The sequence below is a fragment of the Ruditapes philippinarum genome, unplaced genomic scaffold (assembly GCF_026571515.1).
Source record: "Ruditapes philippinarum isolate M1 unplaced genomic scaffold, ASM2657151v2 ctg3313_1_1_1_1, whole genome shotgun sequence".
NCBI lineage: Eukaryota > Metazoa > Mollusca > Bivalvia > Venerida > Veneridae > Ruditapes > Ruditapes philippinarum.
In genome coordinates, this window is record NW_026852598.1 from 194322 (window position 1) to 214147 (window position 19826).

At 33.0% G+C, this 19826-nt stretch overlaps 1 protein-coding gene across 1 annotated transcript in view; it reads right to left on the reverse strand.

Annotated features, from left to right (window-relative positions):
* Positions 1-678: 678 nt before the first annotated feature.
* The window catches only part of LOC132718623 (calpain-2 catalytic subunit-like), a 39382-nt gene continuing 20234 nt past the window's right edge, over positions 679-19826 (reverse strand). Inside the window, exons 9-18 of the mRNA XM_060702348.1 lie at positions 11785-11886; positions 10716-10816; positions 10173-10276; positions 9379-9483; positions 7368-7438; positions 4914-5033; positions 3775-3848; positions 2844-2955; positions 2111-2237; positions 679-1637 (exon numbers count right to left, since the gene is read on the reverse strand). Of these exons, the coding sequence (XP_060558331.1) occupies positions 1619-1637; positions 2111-2237; positions 2844-2955; positions 3775-3848; positions 4914-5033; positions 7368-7438; positions 9379-9483; positions 10173-10276; positions 10716-10816; positions 11785-11886 (935 nt within the window). The 3' untranslated portion in view covers positions 679-1618. The remainder of the gene's footprint in view (positions 1638-2110; positions 2238-2843; positions 2956-3774; positions 3849-4913; positions 5034-7367; positions 7439-9378; positions 9484-10172; positions 10277-10715; positions 10817-11784; positions 11887-19826) is intronic.

Consider the following 19826-nt stretch of genomic DNA (forward strand, 5'->3'; position numbering starts at 1 on the left):
ACAGGGATACCGAGATATATATACACAAGGTAGTACAGGCAAACCAGGATATGCCCAAGGTAGTACGGGGATACCGGGATATATATCAAAGGTAGCACATGCATACCGGATTATATATCCAAGGTAGCACAGGGATACCGAGATATATGCCCAAAGTAGTACAAGGAAACCGGATATATACCCAAGGTAGCACATGGAAACCGGGATATATACCTAAGGTAGCACGACGATACAGGGATATATGACCAAAGTTGTACGGAGATACCTGGATATATACCAAAGAAAGCACGAGGTATTAATAAAAGCATTTCTACAGTATAATGCGATTTCAACTTTGACCAAGAGCTTGAAATTGACCCTACCATGGGGCCATATGCTTTAGAAATAATAATGTATAAGAAACCTCTAAACATTTTTACTAGAAAACTATTATGTCCAGAGCTTATATATTTAGCATGAAACATTGCCTAGAAGAACTGAAACTATTCCATGTACAGTCAAAAATACACCCACCGGGTGTCATTTCCCGTCATTAGAATAAATGAGTCCCTTATCGAAATATCTTTTCGATTATTCTAACAATTTGTCGGGCGTATATTCCCCGCTTTAGCGATGCTCTTGCTACTTCTGTAGTCTGTTTTTGGATAATAATTTAAAACATAAATAAAAATAAGTCTATTTAATGTTACAACAACTATATTTCATTTGAGACTTTAAAGCCCCGGTACATCATAGACACACATACCATATGTAAATAATACAAATATCAGATTATATCATTTTAAAAGTATAGTTTATCAACTGATCAATAAATAAATGTCACTATCCCATTAGTAAATACTGATATTAACCGATATGATACACTTGTAAGTCAGTTGATTTAGTAACAAGAAGTGAATAAAGAAGCCATTATGATAACTATAATTGATTTTGTTACTTGTACCTTTTTAGCATTAAGGGTTGACATATATTTTTGTATTTATCTGAAGATTAAAAATTGTTTTGGCCTTTTGTCAGAAGACGAAAATTTTAATGCTGTAACAGGTACATGTATAAACCGGCAATCAAAAGAAATTAATATTTCAAAGTTACTGACAAGTTTGGTAGTTCCTTTTCGCGTACCTTGCGTCGTTTATGTTGTATGTTTGATTTAAATAAAAAAAATTGCAAAATCATAACTTATCAATAAAAATAAATATTATCACAAATTTTACATCACAGAATGCTTTTACTGTTCAACTTATTTCACATTAATGATAAAATTCTATCACTATATATATAGCTAGCTATTAACAACCATGTAAATATATTTTAGGCATGAAAAACAGAACGCGTAAAAGAAGCTTAAATAAATTTCAGTAAATGAATATGTTTATCTATTTCAATATTGCAAACAGTCTGTATTTCAATATATGAAGTATCTTATACTAATAAAACTGCTTTTCAATAAATAACTTTTGTATAGTTTTCAATAAATAACTTTTGTATAGTTTTCAATAAATAATTTTTTATAGAACGCTATGAACAGTTGGTTGATCTATCCCCAGTAAGGCTAATAGTTTGCGCATGCGCAAATTGTGTAGGACAGGCAGTAATGTAAACCTGAACGCTCCCGTGTCTATTCTACATGGTGTTTCCTGAAAAAAAAACAAGAAAAAAATCTTTTTTCACCAAAGACAACTGAATTTCTAAGATGCAGTTATTGTCAAATCGAGGGAAACTTTATACAAATTGATTCCGTTATGTGGATTTAGTGAACACATACATTTCATTTTTACACTAAAAGCCGTAAAATGTATGTTTTTTTTTAAAACGGTCATGAATGTATAATTTTTAAAAACTCTCCAATTTCACGATTTCACACAAAACAAGTATGAGATAAGTATTATATAGTATTTTCATTCAAACAAAGCTAAGGATCACTCACTTAAATTAAGCGGTAACCAAATGCACTAGTAGCTCATCTACATGCCTAAACTTGAATTCAATATAGTAGTTTAAACACTCAATTTTGTTATTCTCCAATTATGATATGGCAATTCCGAGATACCAATGTCTTAAGTGTTAGACAATATATACGAGTATACAAAATAAAAAAAAATTAACTCACTTTGTTTGTAAGTGACATGATGATCTGATTATAACAGCAAATCTTTTCTCTTGCTGGTCACCGTCCAAATGAAACAGAACAAAATATTGTCCAGGCGGAAGTTTGTGCTGTATTTCTGCCGACGAGCCTAATAAAATCAAAACAGAAAAGTAAAATACAAAAAAAATCTGTTTTAAAATTCTCAATTTTGTTCAAATTTGATCCCTTACCGCAATAAATAAATAGCACAGCCATTGTCCCCTCAATGGGGTGGGGACAAATTCCTAAATTTACATTTTGCGGAAGTCACTATAAATAAATAACGAGTTTGGAAATATCATTGAATTGGTTATCGCAAAACATATTCTTAAATCCTGTCGCTAAGTTTATGTAGTTATCCTCCTTTTGTAGAAGTATTTTGTCTATTTGTAGTTTCTATATACATATATATTCTCTTGACGGTCTATGGTATATGTAAAATGGTAACTTATATTTGTACATTTTACATTGATAACTTTCCTCTAGACAAAAGACTTGAAAGAATTTCATGGAAAAGGAACCCGCTTACTGAAAACCTAGACAACCGAGGATCCAACCGGCCATATACTTACCTCGTCTCGGAACAAAACTTGTCTTTGTATTCAAATACCATGAAAAATAACGTACAATACCAAAACAAAGTAAAATATACTGAATCTTGTAAGAAAGATTGTAAAATATTCATTTGCTAGATATTATTTGGAGATTAACTTACCCATTATAAAAGCTCCTACATTCCCGTCCAACGTCCTGGGACAATTGTCATGTTGTGAATACAGATACTGTTGATGCTGGTCGCCACATTCTATGTCATAACCTGGGTCCATCTGTGTGTATTGTATCATTTGAAAATTAAATTTTATTTATCTCTATATATTTACTAATTTACAAACACAAATTCTAAACTGTTCATTGGTCAACATACTTTGCATAAGCCTTTAAAAGTCTACTAACATAATGTGCAGTAAAAGTCAATATGAATACTGATGTGAAGTCAAATTTGAGCCAAGTCACTAAAAACATAATGCGTTTGCGACCAGCATGGATCCAGACCAGCCTGCGCATCCGCGCAGTCTGATCAGGATCCATGCTGTTCGCTTACAAACCTTATAACAAGTAGTGAAACTTATAGAGCACAGCATGGATCCTGATCAGACTTCGCGGATGCGCAGGCTGGTCTGGACCCATGCTGGTCGCAAACGCATTATGTTGGTTTTGTCATGGCGCGGCTCATACATGTGTTTTAAGCCCACACATGCCACAGTAGTGTGTAGTTAGAACGGTAACTGCACTGAAAACATCATAAAAAATAAAAATATTTTTATAAAATGAGTAACGGTTGAATACTACAGTATTTGAATATTAAACTGTCCATTTTTTCTGGTCAATTTTAATCTACTAAGATTTGGTTTTGTTACAAAATTTCCCTATTTCCACGTTAATATCTACCGCAACCTTCAGGGTATCCAGATTGCTCAAGAGGTTCAGGTAGCTTTAAACCCTTTCTCATGTTTATTGTTTTCATATTTTTATATGCTAAAGTTCACAGTAAGCATAGCTTACAGAAAAATGCTTTAGCTTAAATAAAGGTATAGAATCTAGCTACCTAACAGTTGCTTGAATACGTGTACAATTGCGTAACTTACCGGATAAATACGAAGACCAACTGGGTATGTTTCTTGACCCTTCTCTTGCATTATTGTAATGTCAACAAATTCATCTGTAGGATAATAACATTTATGACGATATAACAATAAATTCTTATCATATTTTTATAAGGAATGTCCACCATCTTGTTAACATAATAACGTTTTGCCTGTCAACAACTAAACTGGAAAGGAAATCTGAGATATTCGTTCTGAGATTACGTAATTAGTGAACCTCTTAATTAACTAGTTAGTTATATGGTTATCTGGTGGCAGAAATATGCCACCATAGGTAACAGTTTTCAGAAGCTAATAAGCTAAATGTTCTCAAAAAAATATCGCATGTTGTACATCATTTTACACCATTTTTGTCTAGTTTTTGTATATTACAACAAGGGTATGAATTATTCAATATAAATAGAAAACGGATATGACAGAGTTATAATTGTTTAATTAAAGCACCGTTGCTAGCATGTTCATCATATTTACAACTCCAATTGTTGTTAAAGATTTTAAAACATGCTCTACTGGTTCAAGCAGATAATTCAGTTAGATCTATTAATACATGTAGTAAGTTGGCAAAGCATCATATCAAGAGGGCATTATAATTCTTAAGAGTATCACGGTATTAGTGTCTAAAGGATTAGTTATTCATTTTCCCAGTTGCATTGCTTGTGAAATATTTGTCTTGTAGTGGTGGTGTTCTTAGTTTTCACTCTGGATTACGACAATGAGCAATATTGAATGCAACAGAGCATAGTTCAACCACTGCATCGTTCCTGGGCAGGCTGTCAAACAGTTTACCAGTACTAGTTGCCTTCAGTTTCGCAACTGCCAAAGCAGAGGTACAGTGCGAATGACCGTAGAAAGGATTCATGATCAATCTTTCATGATCAATCACAACGAAATTGACCTGCGCCGTCTGGGAATCGAACCTGGGTTGCCCGATTCACAGTCTAAAGCTCTTCCTATTGAGCTAACCGGGCAGCTTTGTCTTGTAGAATCCACTTGACAATTATAAACGACAAAATTCGAGCGGTCCGGTAGATTGATCATAACATTTTACCACTGAAAGGTCCGCTGGTACATATTTTAAACATTTGTTCATTTCTAAGGTAATATACAGACAACAAACATACCATTGTTTCTGTCAGGTATTTCAAACTCTATTTGCGGATTTTGATAATACGTCTGATGTGAAATTTGGCCACCTGCATTATGGCCGCAAGTCCATCTCCCAAATACAGTTTCTGTATGTCCTAAAACATATGATTAAAATCCTTAAAAGTTTGTAAAAAATAAATAGCCAGTGTACATGTAATATAAGCACTTGAAATTTGAAGTGCGGTCAGTACATTTCGTTTGAATAAATTTAACGAAGATAATTGTTATGATTAAGTCTAGTGTACTTTAATAAATCATCTTATCATATTAAATGCTGATATGTGGTTTCTCTTAGAACATCCCTGCCATTAGTTTAAGAACGTCCCGGCCATTAGTTTTAAAACGTTCCTGCCATTAGTTTTAGAACGTCCCAGCCATTAGTTTTAAAACGTCCCTGCCATTAGTTTTAGAACGTCCCAGCCATTAGTTTTAGAACGTCCCGGCCATTAGTTTTAGAACGTCCCTGCTATAAGTTTTAGAACGTCCCTGCCATTAGTTTTAGAACGTCCCTGTCATTAGTTTTTTAAAACGTCCCTGCCATTAGTTTTAGAACGTCCCTGCCATTAGTTTTAGAACGTCCCGGCCATTAGTTTTAGAACGTCCCGGCCATTAGTTTTAGAACGTCCCTGCCATTAGTTTTAGACCGTCCCTGCCATTAGTTTTAGAACGTCCCTGCCATTAGTTTTAGAACGTCCCTGTCATGAGTTTTAAAACGCCCCTGCCATTAGTTTTAGAACGTCCCTGCCATTGGTTTAAATATTTTTCAGCACTAATCATTTCTTAGAAGAATTTGTTTCTTTTATACAAAATGTTAAACTTTTTTACATACACCGAATTTGTGCTATGGAATTTAGCTGCAGTGGATTTGAATTTATTGCTCTTGCAGAATTTAGTATTAACTCTTACATTTATACAATAATAATCAAATCACATTGAGTGTTTATTTAAGATTTTACAAGTCGGAACATTAGTATAATAGAGCATGCTTGATATTGAGGGGAAAAAAAAGAAAGAAAAAAACACAAAAACATTGCAATTCATCAGCAAACATCTACGAGTTCAAAGACAACGTCATGAGTGACCTGAGTCACTGAGTTAAAATTCATTGCCCCTCGTCACCATAGGTATGAATCTTGCCAGAAACATTGTATTCGTTTATATGGTGGACTTGTCCATTTTATTTACAAATAATTGGAGCACTAAAACAGATAGAATCAAAGTGCTGAATGCACTGAATGCGACGGACATGCAAAAAAAAAAAACACACACAAAAGATATAACAGAGACAATTTTTGGTTCATACAAGTTCGAGATTTGCATAGCAATCTATTTTAGGTTTCCCAATCTGAAATTATCAGATTTTCTACTATCAAGCAGAACACGTCCAAATTTTAAATACATAATGAAATGTATGCCTCATATTATAATTCAGTGTCCTTATCGATTTATGTGTAAAAAGAAAAAAAAATATTTCTAAAATAAAACCATGCAAATAAACTTCAAGCATAATACATAATACATGCGAGAATGTAATTTGAATAGCTTCGTGTTATATCATAGTTGGCATATATACAATAAAATATAAGTCATTACTATTTTAATTTTTGTTTCTCTTGGATATGTCTCATTAAAAATATATTTGGTTAAAACCATCAGCAATTAATGGGGTAATTTTTAGATTTTTTTTTTCATTTACAAATTGTTTGCTTCTTACAATTGTATAATGTTTACTACCTAATCGCTTGTCCGAAAGTCAGCAAAGGTGATTTAGTGATGATAGGGTAAAATCTATTTTAAGAATAGTGTTATCTATTATAATCTATCACAAATCACATTAGCTGATAGCAGGTTAACTCAGATCGTAACCTAGAAAATTATGTAATTAATGCGCGAGATATTCTAGAATTGCCGAGTCACGAAAAACTTTTGATCTGTTAATAAAAATGTTTTGTTTAATGGAGAAATATTTATTTCCTACTTAAAATTTCTAGGAATTATTGAGCTTACTCCTTAATTATAGCATAATTTGATATCCTACGTTTTCGACAGCGGTAAATTGTTTCAGCAGTTATTTGCATGTTGCGCAATAATACTACGGGGTTACAACGTTTTTATCAATCAAATACGTTCATATTTTAACTTGTATAACTTAATTTGAAATTGAAAAGACTAAATATGGAAGTTTTTAAGATATCCCGACAAAGTATGGGATTTTCATAGGATCAAATTCATGTACTATTTTTTGGGCTGTTATTCGGTTGAGGACATTTGCTCGATTGTAGCCGACGATATCCTATGTGTAGATGACATAGCTCTGAACGCGCCTGGGGGCGCGTCCGTCGCAAAACTAGCTTGATCCTGTCGAACAATTTAAAGATAGATAGTTAATATGAAATAATCTAACACTATGTGTCAACTTCTTTACTTACTGACAACTACTGCTTCATCTGGACATTTGAATTCTTCACTTTCCATTATAGCATATTCACGACCAATTTCTCTGAAAGAAGAATTATTCAGGCATAAATACACATTGCATTAAGTCATATTTATTAGATGTGTGTTTAAAGTATATTAACATTGTTTTGATACGAAATTGCAACACTAACCTTTCAATGTAATGTAAGTGTGATAACACTCTTAACAAGAGCTGTCGGTAGGACAGCACGCTCGACTATTCTAAGTGCTTGATAGTAAAAGAGCATTGGTAATGTTAAATTGTTTAAGTTCACAAAAGGGCTATTTTTTTTATAAATTCATGTTATAGGCCTTAGAGAGAGTCTAATTATACAGTATTGGCTTGATTATTCGGAAGGTAATCACAAGGGTGTTTTATTGAGCATAATAATACTAATTACGTATGAATACATAAATTTGACAGAAAAGGTACAAAGGCTTGTTATTAAGATGTTTTATCAAGTAAATCACTGCTTTATTATTATAAATGCATAAAATTGTCCCAAAAAAGGCACAAACCCTTCAGTAGTTATGAAGATAACAGCTTACAAGCAAAACTTTACCATGAATTTCTAAGTTGAAAATGGGGAGAAAAAGCGGCCTAAATGCAAGATAGAATTATGGATCTTTGTTAGTGACCTACAATTATGATCCTTAATGCATATGTGAAGTTTTAAATAAATATCTTTAATAGTTATTGAGATATGTAAAACTTGCATGTAAACATTAACAAAGAGACTTAAAGTAGAAAAGGGAATATGAATCAGCCTTAATGCAAGACAGAGTTATGGAACTTGGTCAGTGACATACAATTATGACCCTCCAATTATTACCCTAAGTGCATGTGTAAAGTTTCAAGTAAATATCTTTGAAGACCTTTAACCTTTAACCAAAATTTCAAAGTTTCAAAGGGGCAAATAATTCTGCAAATATTGCAGGCAGAGTTATGCAATTTTGCAAACTGATGTACATTGTTACTATAAAAAAGTATTTTAAATTTCAATTGAATATCTCAAGCAATAATTGAGATATTTGACTTTACAAAAAAACTTTAGCCAAAATTTCTAAGTTCCAAAGGGGCATAATTCTGTCAATATTGTAGGCAGAGTTATCCAACTTGTCAATCTGATGTACCTTGTTACTATAAATAAGTATTGTAAGTTTCAATTGAATATCTCAAGCAATAATTGAGATATTTGACTTTACAAAAAAACTTTAACCAAAATTTCTAAGTTAAAAAGGGGCATAATTCTGTCAATATTGTAGGCAGAGTTATCCAACTTGTCAATCTGATGTACCTTGTTACTATAAATAAGTATTGTAAGTTTCAATTGAATATCTCAAGTAATAATTGAGATATTTGACTTTACAAAAAACTTTAACCAACGCAGACGCCGACGCCGACGCTGACGCCGACGCCGACGCCGGGGCGACTACAATAGCTCTCATATTCTTCGAATAGTCGAGCTAAAAACTAAGTACTAAGATAATACACTTAATAGACAAATGCTTATAAGATAGTACACTGAAAAGATAAAATACTTTTAAGATAATACATTTATACGATAAAACACGTATAAGTTAACACACTTATAATATAGAACATTTATAAGATAAACACTTAAATGATAAAACACTTATAAGCAAAATGTATAATGCATGTATATGACTTAAGTCTATCAAATAACACATATCTCAATGTAGCATTTGCTATACATACTTACAGTTTAGAAATTAACATGTATATGTATGGGAATGTGTATCAGTTAGACTTGAACATGCCATATCATCCCAAAACATGTATTTGTTGGTGTTACGGTTTTTAAATATCAACCACTTGATGACTGGGACACAATTGTTTATAATAAAATGTTATTTTTACTTGTTACTCATGCAGAGATCAGAGTGTCGTTGATTAAAATTCACATTTACAAGAACAAAGTTTTCATTTTAATAGATTTGTTTAACAGGAAGTATATGTACCTGACGTTATATATCGGAGCCGGGGTATAGACCTTGACCAGGAACTCCTTTTCCTTTCCGGCGTCAATACAGGACGGGACAACGGCATATTGTCCAGGTTCAACCCTGAAACATAGAAATTAAGTCTAACATGTAGCATGTTCAAAAGTCCAGCTTGATGAGAATATTATAGGTTATTCGGTTTGTTACTGACACACTTCGAAAATATATTGGTGGGTAGGTGTGTTTGATTTTTTTTCACCGATGTTCAGGACTTCTTATTATGAATATCTTCTAAACATCACAATAAAGCTTGTATATTAAGATAAAACCATGGAGGCATGTTGCCATAGTAACGTCTTTTAAAGGTATGTGCACATCAATGAGCATTAAGGTGTACAAAGAAAATAACTGATGCCATGAAAATTAGTAAAAAGCGGAAATTCTTCTAATTATGATAACGGTGAATATTTCCTTAAAATGTATAATTTTATGGAGGAAAATAATCATTAAACATATTTTTTGTTGAAAGGCGGCCATTTTGTTTTGCGTGACAATAGCGTGCCAGCGACTGAATCACTAACGACAAGCAGAAGGTCACCATTTGAGTGCTCTTTCCAATGAAAATACAGGATGCTTGTGGGGGGGGGGGGGGGGGCAAATAAAACCGTTAAATTTCTTCTTGTAGCAACTTACATAAAAAGAATGGTTTAGATTATAGTAAAAATTCTTTATTGAAGTACGTACAAAAAGGTGCTTTCACACGAGCTTTATACCATTCAAAATGGTTAAAGATGGTAATACAAGAAGCTTACTTGAATCTCGTGCTCATTTGACGTTCACTCTTATAAATGTTAGTGACCTCTCCTAGTAACACCATTACTGCTTGAGGTTCCGACCCCGATCTCTCTCCTAATACCTGAACAAAACATAACATATTCTTACATCATCTAAACTTGAACAAAACATAACATCTTCTTACATCATTTAAACTTGAACAAACAAACAGTCTGAAGTCATTTAAAATGAAAATGCATAACACTCATTTCGATATAATTATGTTCAATAGGTTCGTTTTTTTTAATTGTATATTTCATTAAGTTTCAATCAAAATACTTGACCATGCTAACTTATCTTTGTACCATATATGTAATACTTTCACTCCACTAAGTAAGTGTAACAGGTTGTCTTCATGTCAGTTTAATAGATTTTGATATGATTTAATTTCTAACATTCAGGCGCCGAAATATAGAGAGCGGGTTGTCTCAACACTGATGGCTAAAATTTTCATCGCTAGGGCTTAAGAGTTTAACAATATGTAACGATAAGAATAAAATGGTATATAAATATATCTATACCTTGTAAAGGTCTACTCGTATTGAAAACTTATTACTTTTTCTGTGTTTCAATTTTTGACATATCTGAAGAACTACTGGTACCAGGCCGTCGTCGTCCATTCCTGAAATATTGAAAAATAAATGCTATGAAATATGAAACATAAAGACCAACCTGCAAGTATTGAAATTGCAAAGAAACAATCGGATGTAAGAAAAACGAACCCAGCGCTAACTGTTCTTTTTATGTTTTTGTACAGGTTGGCTAGTTTTGAAAGAATAAATAAAGAGTCATGTGCCGTATATTGGCGATTCAATAAGTTTGATAAAGCCATAGTATGAAAACCCTTGGCTTTGATTATTTAACCTATATTTTAAATTAAGGCCGAAACTATTATATTCGTTTTATCGCATTAATTCATGTTCGAACACAATGCATTTTAATCCTTAATCTGAAATGCTGGAACCGGAAGTGATTTGTCCAATAAAATTTTGGCCCTAGGTCGACCTTAAGGTAACGTGTAACCAACGCTAAAAAGCTTTTGACTCTATCTCAATCCATTGAGAAGTTACAGCACTTCGAAATGATTAATCAGTTTTGAAAGAAAAATCAACGCAAATTAGTGATTTTTGGCAATTTTGAGATGTCCCCTCGTTGCAATGGTAGCAGGAAATTCAAGATTGTGTATGCGCAAAGGCTATGGTCTAGAAGTTTGAACAGTAATGAGTATTGAAGACTTTTTTTATAGTTTCATAGTAATTTGAACTCGTAACAGGAGGTTTTTCAATGAAAACAGCCATTTTCATAAAATGCACATGAAGTAATGGGTTAAACAGTCTGAAATAGTCTGCTAGTGAAATAAATTTCATAATTTTAATATAATGATTTTAATAATATAATATAAATTCCATATGTCTATATAAAATAAAAATTCAAGTGAACAGAAATAACCTCATATAGAATTTGATTTGTCCATGTTTGATTTATATTTAAGGATTCTCTGTTTCAAAATAGGGAAACCAACTTTTGCAAATAAGATTATGTACATGTATATAGACCCAAGCTTTTATAATGACGTCATATTGTACTCACCTTCATCAGAGAGTTCAAACATGTATCGTGGATTGTTTATCTTGTTCTGGAACCCGGCGGCTGTTTCCCCGAACCATTCTCCATATATTGTACTGCAATGATCTGTGGGGTAAAAGAAGTATAAATGTATGATAAAGTCAAATTTCCGGTTAATTTGATCATTTTCAGCGTTGAAAGCGTTCATATGATAATCATCATTTCATTATCACAATAAGCATTCATAGTGAGTAACATTACAATTCAACCAGGACATTGTTTTCTTTAAAAACCCTATTTAAATTAACAATGAGCAATTACTGTAAAATGAAGTATCAGAAATAAACATCATTTCGTTCTTATAACAAATGTTTGCGATGCGTTTCATTACAATCCAACCAGTCCTTTGTATTTCAAACTCTTTATCTCAAAAACCCCTAAGCAAAGTATCTTAACTCCATTAGCAACCTTTTCCCCCACAAGTACAAAACTGCACGGAATGAACACAGATATTCATTGCATAATACCACTCGACGTGCTTAGTCGTTTCAATAGCCCTGCCCAATTTTATCTGCGGAGATAATACAAACTACGTGTATACATAATGAATATATTCTACACGTTTTTAACTTCTCAACAAGATTTCACAGATATAAGATCCACTATTTTTTCTCTTTGCCTGAGAGTTCATATACATTTGCACATGATTATAACAGTACTCTGATATCAAAACCATCGACACCGGAAATGGTAGAATCCTGAAGAAAAGGTTGATACAGTTCGATCGCAGTTGAATTACTTATATCTTAATGGAATTCTCAAAACATTGCTACAAATTTTGACATCATTCTAAAAAAGCACTGAATAAAATTGGTAGCATGGCACTCAACCTATTAAATTTAAAAAAACTTTCACAAACGGGTAAAAACAGATATTTTCAAACGTAATGTACTTATTTCTGCCACTGAAAAAAAAAACTTTGTAAGATAATGTTTCAAAGGTAAAATGCAATCGTTTAAGTTCAGATTATTATTTTTCCAACATAGTCACTTTAAAGGAACAAATGATAATAAATGCAACATATATGTTTATTTATGGTTGGCATAAAATTTCCGTCATGACTGGTCATTAAGTAACATAAAGTTAATATGTTTGAACCTTTATATAAAATAGAATATTATAAAATAGGTTTTGATTCGTCATCGATTGCAAAAACCTGCAATTTTATGTTAGATTTTCGCCATATCGACGGCTGAATAAGAGCATAAAATATATCAGACAATCTGTTATTGTGCAATTATTGACTAGTGAGCCATTGAATATGATGTGATATTCACCGGCAGATGACATATTGACCGAGGCGATAGCCGAGGTCAATATGACTTTCTGTCGGTGAATATCACATCATATTCAATGACTCACTAGTCAATAATTGTTTTATTATATGAATAGGCTAAGAATTAAAAACAAATCACGAAAAAGTACACCCTTATATACATGTACAAATTTTGTCTCGTTGAAGCGCGGGAAAAAAGACGCACGTGCGAGGAGTGCAACGACTACACGAACGCTGCGCGTACAAAAGTAATTCAAGTTTATACTCATCGATGCAGTTTAGCCTTTAAGTATAGCAGTAAAGTAATGATATTTCAATCGAGAAATATGCCATAAAGAACCAAACGCAACAATTATTTTTTAATTTACACACGTAATTAACAATCTACGGTGTATGGTCATTGAATATGAGTCTCAATCTATTTTTAGACTTGGAAAATCCAATTCAGCCAGTTAATATGATACTACACCCAGTTAATGAGAACAATGATCTGGAGAAAGATGTTGTCAGAATGGCGAGCAAATTGAATGAAGCTATCAATGTTTTAAAGATAGCCAGTTTTGAATATTCAAATTTGTTAGAAGGAAAAAAAGAGGCAAATTTATGTTTAGAAATAAAAAAGAGTAAAGAAAATTATGAAAAGAAATCTGAGGAAGTAAATGAGTTATCAATGAAATTACAGGAAGCCCAGAAAAAAGCTTAGTAAATTTAACACCAGAAATGTTAACAAAAGTTTGAAAAGGAAAGATGAAATTATTGCTGTCCTGAAAGATCAAGTCAAAAGTGCTGAAAAGGAAAATGAAATTTAAAAAAGATAAATTAGAAATTTCTGAGAGCAAAAAGGATGACAACCAAAAGATAAGTTAAGACTTCAGAAAAAAGATGACAACCAAAAGGATAAGTTAAGCCTTCAGAAACAAATTTCAAAATTAAAAATACAGGTTAAAGAATTGAAGGAAAAAGATAAAATTCTGCAAGAGTTACATGAACATATTACACATGAAATAAAACAAAACCTCTCAGCCAAAGAAAAAGAAATTGATCAATTAAGATATGTAATGGAGATACTGGAATCAGAGCATATTGATACATTTTATAATGGCACTTACACAAATGAAGTAAGGTAATTTTGTATGACACTGATTACAGAATGCAATGTCAGCATGGGCAAACTACCAGATGTAATTAGAAGTGTTCTGAAATCTTTCACTGGAAAAATTCCAGAGCGTCTTCCATCCAAATCACTTTTAAGCTGGGTGATGGCAGAAGCAAAAGTTGTTGCATCAAAGCATGTGGAACCGAAATGTTAACCAACCTGGACATGGCATCTGGTCAAGGCAATGTTCTTCATCAAGATGCTACAACAAAGTTTCATTCCCACTATGAAGGCGCACAAGTAACATTGAAATCAGGTAAATCACTTACTATAGGATCAAGGCAAACAGCAGGTGGGGATGGGAAAAACATACATTAATGCCTTTGAAGAAATGATAAATGATCTGTCAGAATGTCTTGGTGGGGAATTCGATGAAAACAAAGCTAAACTGATATGTTAAATAAAAAAACTTTATGAGTGATCAGTGTGCTACCAATTGTGTATTCAATGATGATGTAGAAAAGATTGGAAAAACTTTATTGCCAGCAATTGTTAAAGAGTATCACAATATTTGTGATAAAGAAAAAGAAAAAATGAATGAAACGGGACAGTTTTCTTGTAGGCTACATTTGTTGGGTAATTTTGGTATAGAGTCAGATAAAGCATTAGGTATTTTTTTTAAAAAATGTTGTAGAAGGAAAAAACCCACATGCATATGGTGCTGAAAGTGGATCTTTCCGACTCCTTAGAACAGCAGCAAAAGCTTTTACAAAACGTGAGTCAGACAAGGCTGGTGTCCACTCATACTTTGAGACTTATTTGGCTGGAAAAGGGATAAAAAACAGAATGGTAACTTTCCATGGGCACCGTATAAATGTTGCTTTTCATGACGGGGCAGCAGTATATCATCACCGTAATGAAATTAAGGAGTTCCTGGAATGTTGGCCTGAAAAAAATGGACTTTTAAAGTGCATTGCCTTTGATATTAATGAAATGATGTACCTAAGTGGCTGTCGAGCTATGGGCATTTTTGATAAGCTTTGAACTGGTCCATTGAAGAAGATGGCTGCATACTAGATTTGAATACTGCCTTACATCAAATGCAGATAAGCCTTAACCAGTGGTCACAGGATGGGAAGATACCATTAGCAGAGGAATGCATCTTTGATGTTAAGTATATTGAAAAAGATGATATTTACCATTCCCTATTTCAAGTAACCGATGACCCTCATCTAGATGCTCTTACAATTATGGCTCTTGAACTCTTGTCTTCGCAGCTGCTTATATTGCTTGAAAGGCAGGCTGCATCCCAACTACCAGAGGGTAAGTATTGGAACCCATCTGAGGAAATGAAACATATGGCAGCCAATGTTCCAAAAACAAATTCACTGTCTGAAAGGGATATGGCTTCTTTTGATAATCTGTTAAGAATAAAGCCAGCATCATCTAGTCTTTCCCTCGAAGCATTTGTTATGTGCTCTAAAAATAAGCCGTTTCAGTGGTTGGCAACACTCCCAGACAGTGAAAGACAAGATATTTTAGACAGTGCCAGAAAAATGGCTTCAAAAATAAAAGCTTCTTTTGAAAAAAAAATACAGCTATGAGAGGAACTCAAACAAATGTTGGAAATGAAGCAAAAAAAGGTAGCTGATAAAGAAATAAAGGACAGCACAAAAAATAAATCTCAGTAGAGACATTGCCCAATATGGTGGACCCTGCACGAAAAATAAAATATATGAAACAAGGTTAGCTTTTAAAAAAGCTAGTAGCGACTCGCTTCGTAATTTTTCTCCAGGGGTATGTTTAAATGTAAAAAAAAATGTAAATAAGACTTAAACATATTTTCCCTAAGCATTTTAATAAAAATTATGTCCACTTCATCTTGGTATGTGAAACATTTTAAACAAATGGATATGATGTAGATACATGAACAAAATTTTAAAGTGGTCAACAAGGCAATACCACATGCCAAATATTTAAGGTTTAGGCATTAATAAGGTATAAACGTGTGCGTATGTGTTTCTATATAAGACGTGTCCTTGACCTATGTGTAGAAATATATGAACAACTATGAAAGAGGACTTCTTTAGTGTGGTTAATGTGCAGTCTTTGGTTTCATAGATATCCTTTAAAGAGAAACTAAATTACACAGTAGGGACAACAGATGAATAGGGATCCCAATACCTGTTTATGCTCACCAGAGCACAACTTCCTCATAGTGAGCATAAAAGGGAATTATATTGTAAGAGGGCTTGGTATAATGATTATCTTCTGTACAAAGATTCAACGACAATAATCAACACAAATATAGTTTATTCCTTTTCCCTATATATCTAATACTATCCCGGATCCCGGGCGTCCCGGATCCCGGGATTTTCCCCCACCCTAAATACCGGAAAGGATAAAATGACTGGAAAAAAAGAAAAAGAAAAAAATGCACAGAACCAGATGAACACTTATATTAATTAACCAAACGAAAACTTACTACAGAGAAAACAGGTGAAATCGCTAAATAAAAAGTCAGTGTAAATATGATTTATTGAAAAGAATTCATGAAAACAAACATTTTAATCATCATTATATCTTTGCGCTCAAAGCAATACTTGCTGCTTTTTAAAAATGGCGTGAAAATTGAAGGTTTTTTGACGCTATGTAAGATTAAATTTGATTGGCTAAATAATTTTGGATTCCGGCCCTGACAGATAAATTTTGTAGAAAGCTGGAAGCCAAGCTTCGATTAAATTTTTGGATGAATTCGGAGTTTTAGGTTGTTTCTCAGTAAAATCCTAACGTAATACCGGCTCGCCGTGGCGAGCCGGCAAAATGGCATCAATGGACAACAAATAAATAAGGAAAGCCCTTTTAACTCAAATAAAATTCCACAAAAGTGTTTTTAAATCAAAAGGTGACAAAGAACTTTTCCAGGAATCTGCTAATAAAAGAAAATACACGAATGACGAGCTCGCTGGTAATCTAGGCAAAATTCTTGACCTAAATGAAGCTTTGGAATATGACGAAAATGAACAAGAAGGATTATTATACAAAGATATTGACATATCAAGGCAAATGGTAAATGAAAAAAATCTGAACTCGTAAAAACAATGCTGAAAGCAAGAGACAAAAGGAAAGTTGATCAACAAAAAACTAAACTTCCTCATTACCTTCAAAAACCAGAAGATCTTGTTGGAAAAAAGTGTCCCACAAGTGCTTAGAAAATGGAAATGAACTGTGGTTCTTGGGAGATGTGATTGGAATTAAAAAGGTCACAGAAAATACATTAAAAACAGAATATAACATTAAATATGATGATGAACCTGAAGAAACATGGTTCTTCCCACTATTATCCGACCTGAAAAACGGTGATTTAATGATTTTGTGAGGACATAATATACTGAAATAACAGTAATAACTCACCTGAAATTGATAGCAAATAATAAACACATTTTGCAATACACAAGTGAGATTAAACTTATTGTTTATAGAAGCAGATCAAACTTTGTTTAAAACATGAAAATTCTTGAAAAAAATCAAGAAAAAGTCATGATTTCAGATACCGACTTTGTACTTTGTCGGCCATCTTTGCGGCCATTTTTTATTATTCTGCTGTAAATGTCATTATGATTATGATTAATTTCAAAAAGACAAGGCTGTGTGTTGTTTAATTCTATTTGTGTTAAAAAAAATTCCATGATTGTTTGTTATAACTTAATGCAAATGAACCTTTTTATAGCAAATGCTGAATTTTGCGGCCATCTTGGAAGCCATTTTGTAATTATTTTGCTTTATCTGTTTAACATATCCTATATATTTTAAGAAGTACTATACATCCATAGGCTCTGGATTGTTTTTATTCAAGTTTTCCACAATTGTTTCCAGTATATTCTACATGAATAAGCCTATATGCTGTAAAATCTGATAAAGGCGGCCATCTTGGCGTCCATTTTGGCGGCCATCTTGTTTTTTTTTCAGATTAATTTATGCGTAAAAAGATTGGTCATTTGAAAACCTTTATTACGTATTACGTTATATATCACAACTTATACTGTCTACGAATGACATTACTAACCATTATGAAGCATCCCTACGTGAAAAGTTTAAGATATTAAAGGAAAGATCTACCTGGACAATCATTCAACATAATTTATGGGTAGATAAAGTTTCTTTATCAAAACTTTATAAACATTAACACAATAACATACTGTCAGGGCATTTATTACACTGTATACTGCACTAGTCACAAGGTATTTGTTACGTCATAAAGTCTACTGCATGGCATGCGAGCAGTTTCCATACAAAAATCGTAGTAACTTAATCATTATTTTTTATTACGCTCACTTACCAAAATTTGAATGATACACATCAATATTCGGCTCGTCACACAAATCATGGAAATTCCATCATGTTCTAAACATAGAATAACCCTTAGTTATGAGGCCTCATATGGGGTACCGAAATTATCCATTAATTTGTATGAAGAGAAGTAGTTCCCGTACATAAAATTTAACCCATTATTATTATACAATTTTATTATATCGGACCTATTTTTCATTTATAATTGTTGAACAGACCATTTTCTAAGAGATAAATAGATGTAATTCAGAAAATAGAAAGAAGACTTAACGCGTGTATCTATTACCCGGTACCGTTACCCCCAACGCATTCACATGCGATGGCATGCTTGTATGCATGATATTTTACGCATCAAAGCCATAAAATTATTTTATATAGTAATATTGGTCAAAATTCTGATAAATAAACAAGTTTTCATCACATTGCCTTCTTATCTGTAAACAGCTGGTATTAGTGGAAACCCCTTTAACATGCCTCACGTGTAAGTATGTTTGCGCATGCGCGCAAAGACGGAATTCCCCCTATAAAACAAGGTCACGTTTTGACAACGCACAGGTGAAAGTGATTTAAAATGAGACTTTTTATACGTACTGCCGAACTGACACTTAAATTTTGTCTCGTGTATGTATCTGCTTGATTTGAAATGAATTTTTGAAGAATGCATGTAAAAATCAAGCGTTTAAATGAAAAATACGGGTACTGCTTCTGTACGGGAACTGCTCGAATGCCAGTAGTGATGGCGTGTTCAAATAATATTTGTTTTTATTAGGCTTAATAAACCTACTGCAGTATTGAAAAATAGTATCAACAATGTCTTTAGTAGGATCACTTTTTCACAGACCTTTCTCTGCCTTTAAGCCTACAATATCGGTAATAGATCTAGATTGTCTAAATCTCGTGGTCGTAATAAAAATTGAAAAATTGGTTTGTTAGATAAATTCAACACAATATTAAAGATAATAAAGAAAAGCAACTCTACCTTCAGCTACTTTAAAAAACACAAAAATGAAGTCTTTTTGCCATGTTTGCTCAAAACCGCTACATAATTATTTCTCCAATATTTTCCGTGTTAGTTCACGGCAGCTTCAGGAGCTCGGATACTGGATCGAAAAGGAATTTGCGCGTGTGTGTATTTGCATTTAATTTATAATCGCCACCGGTTGCCCATATGGGCGAGTCCTCCAGAAGAGTATTAGTCATTTTATTTTTTTGGAGGATAGTGCAATTACAGATACAGAAAGATGCCCCAATTCCAGAAGCTTCTCCTGGTTCTTTAGCGTGCCA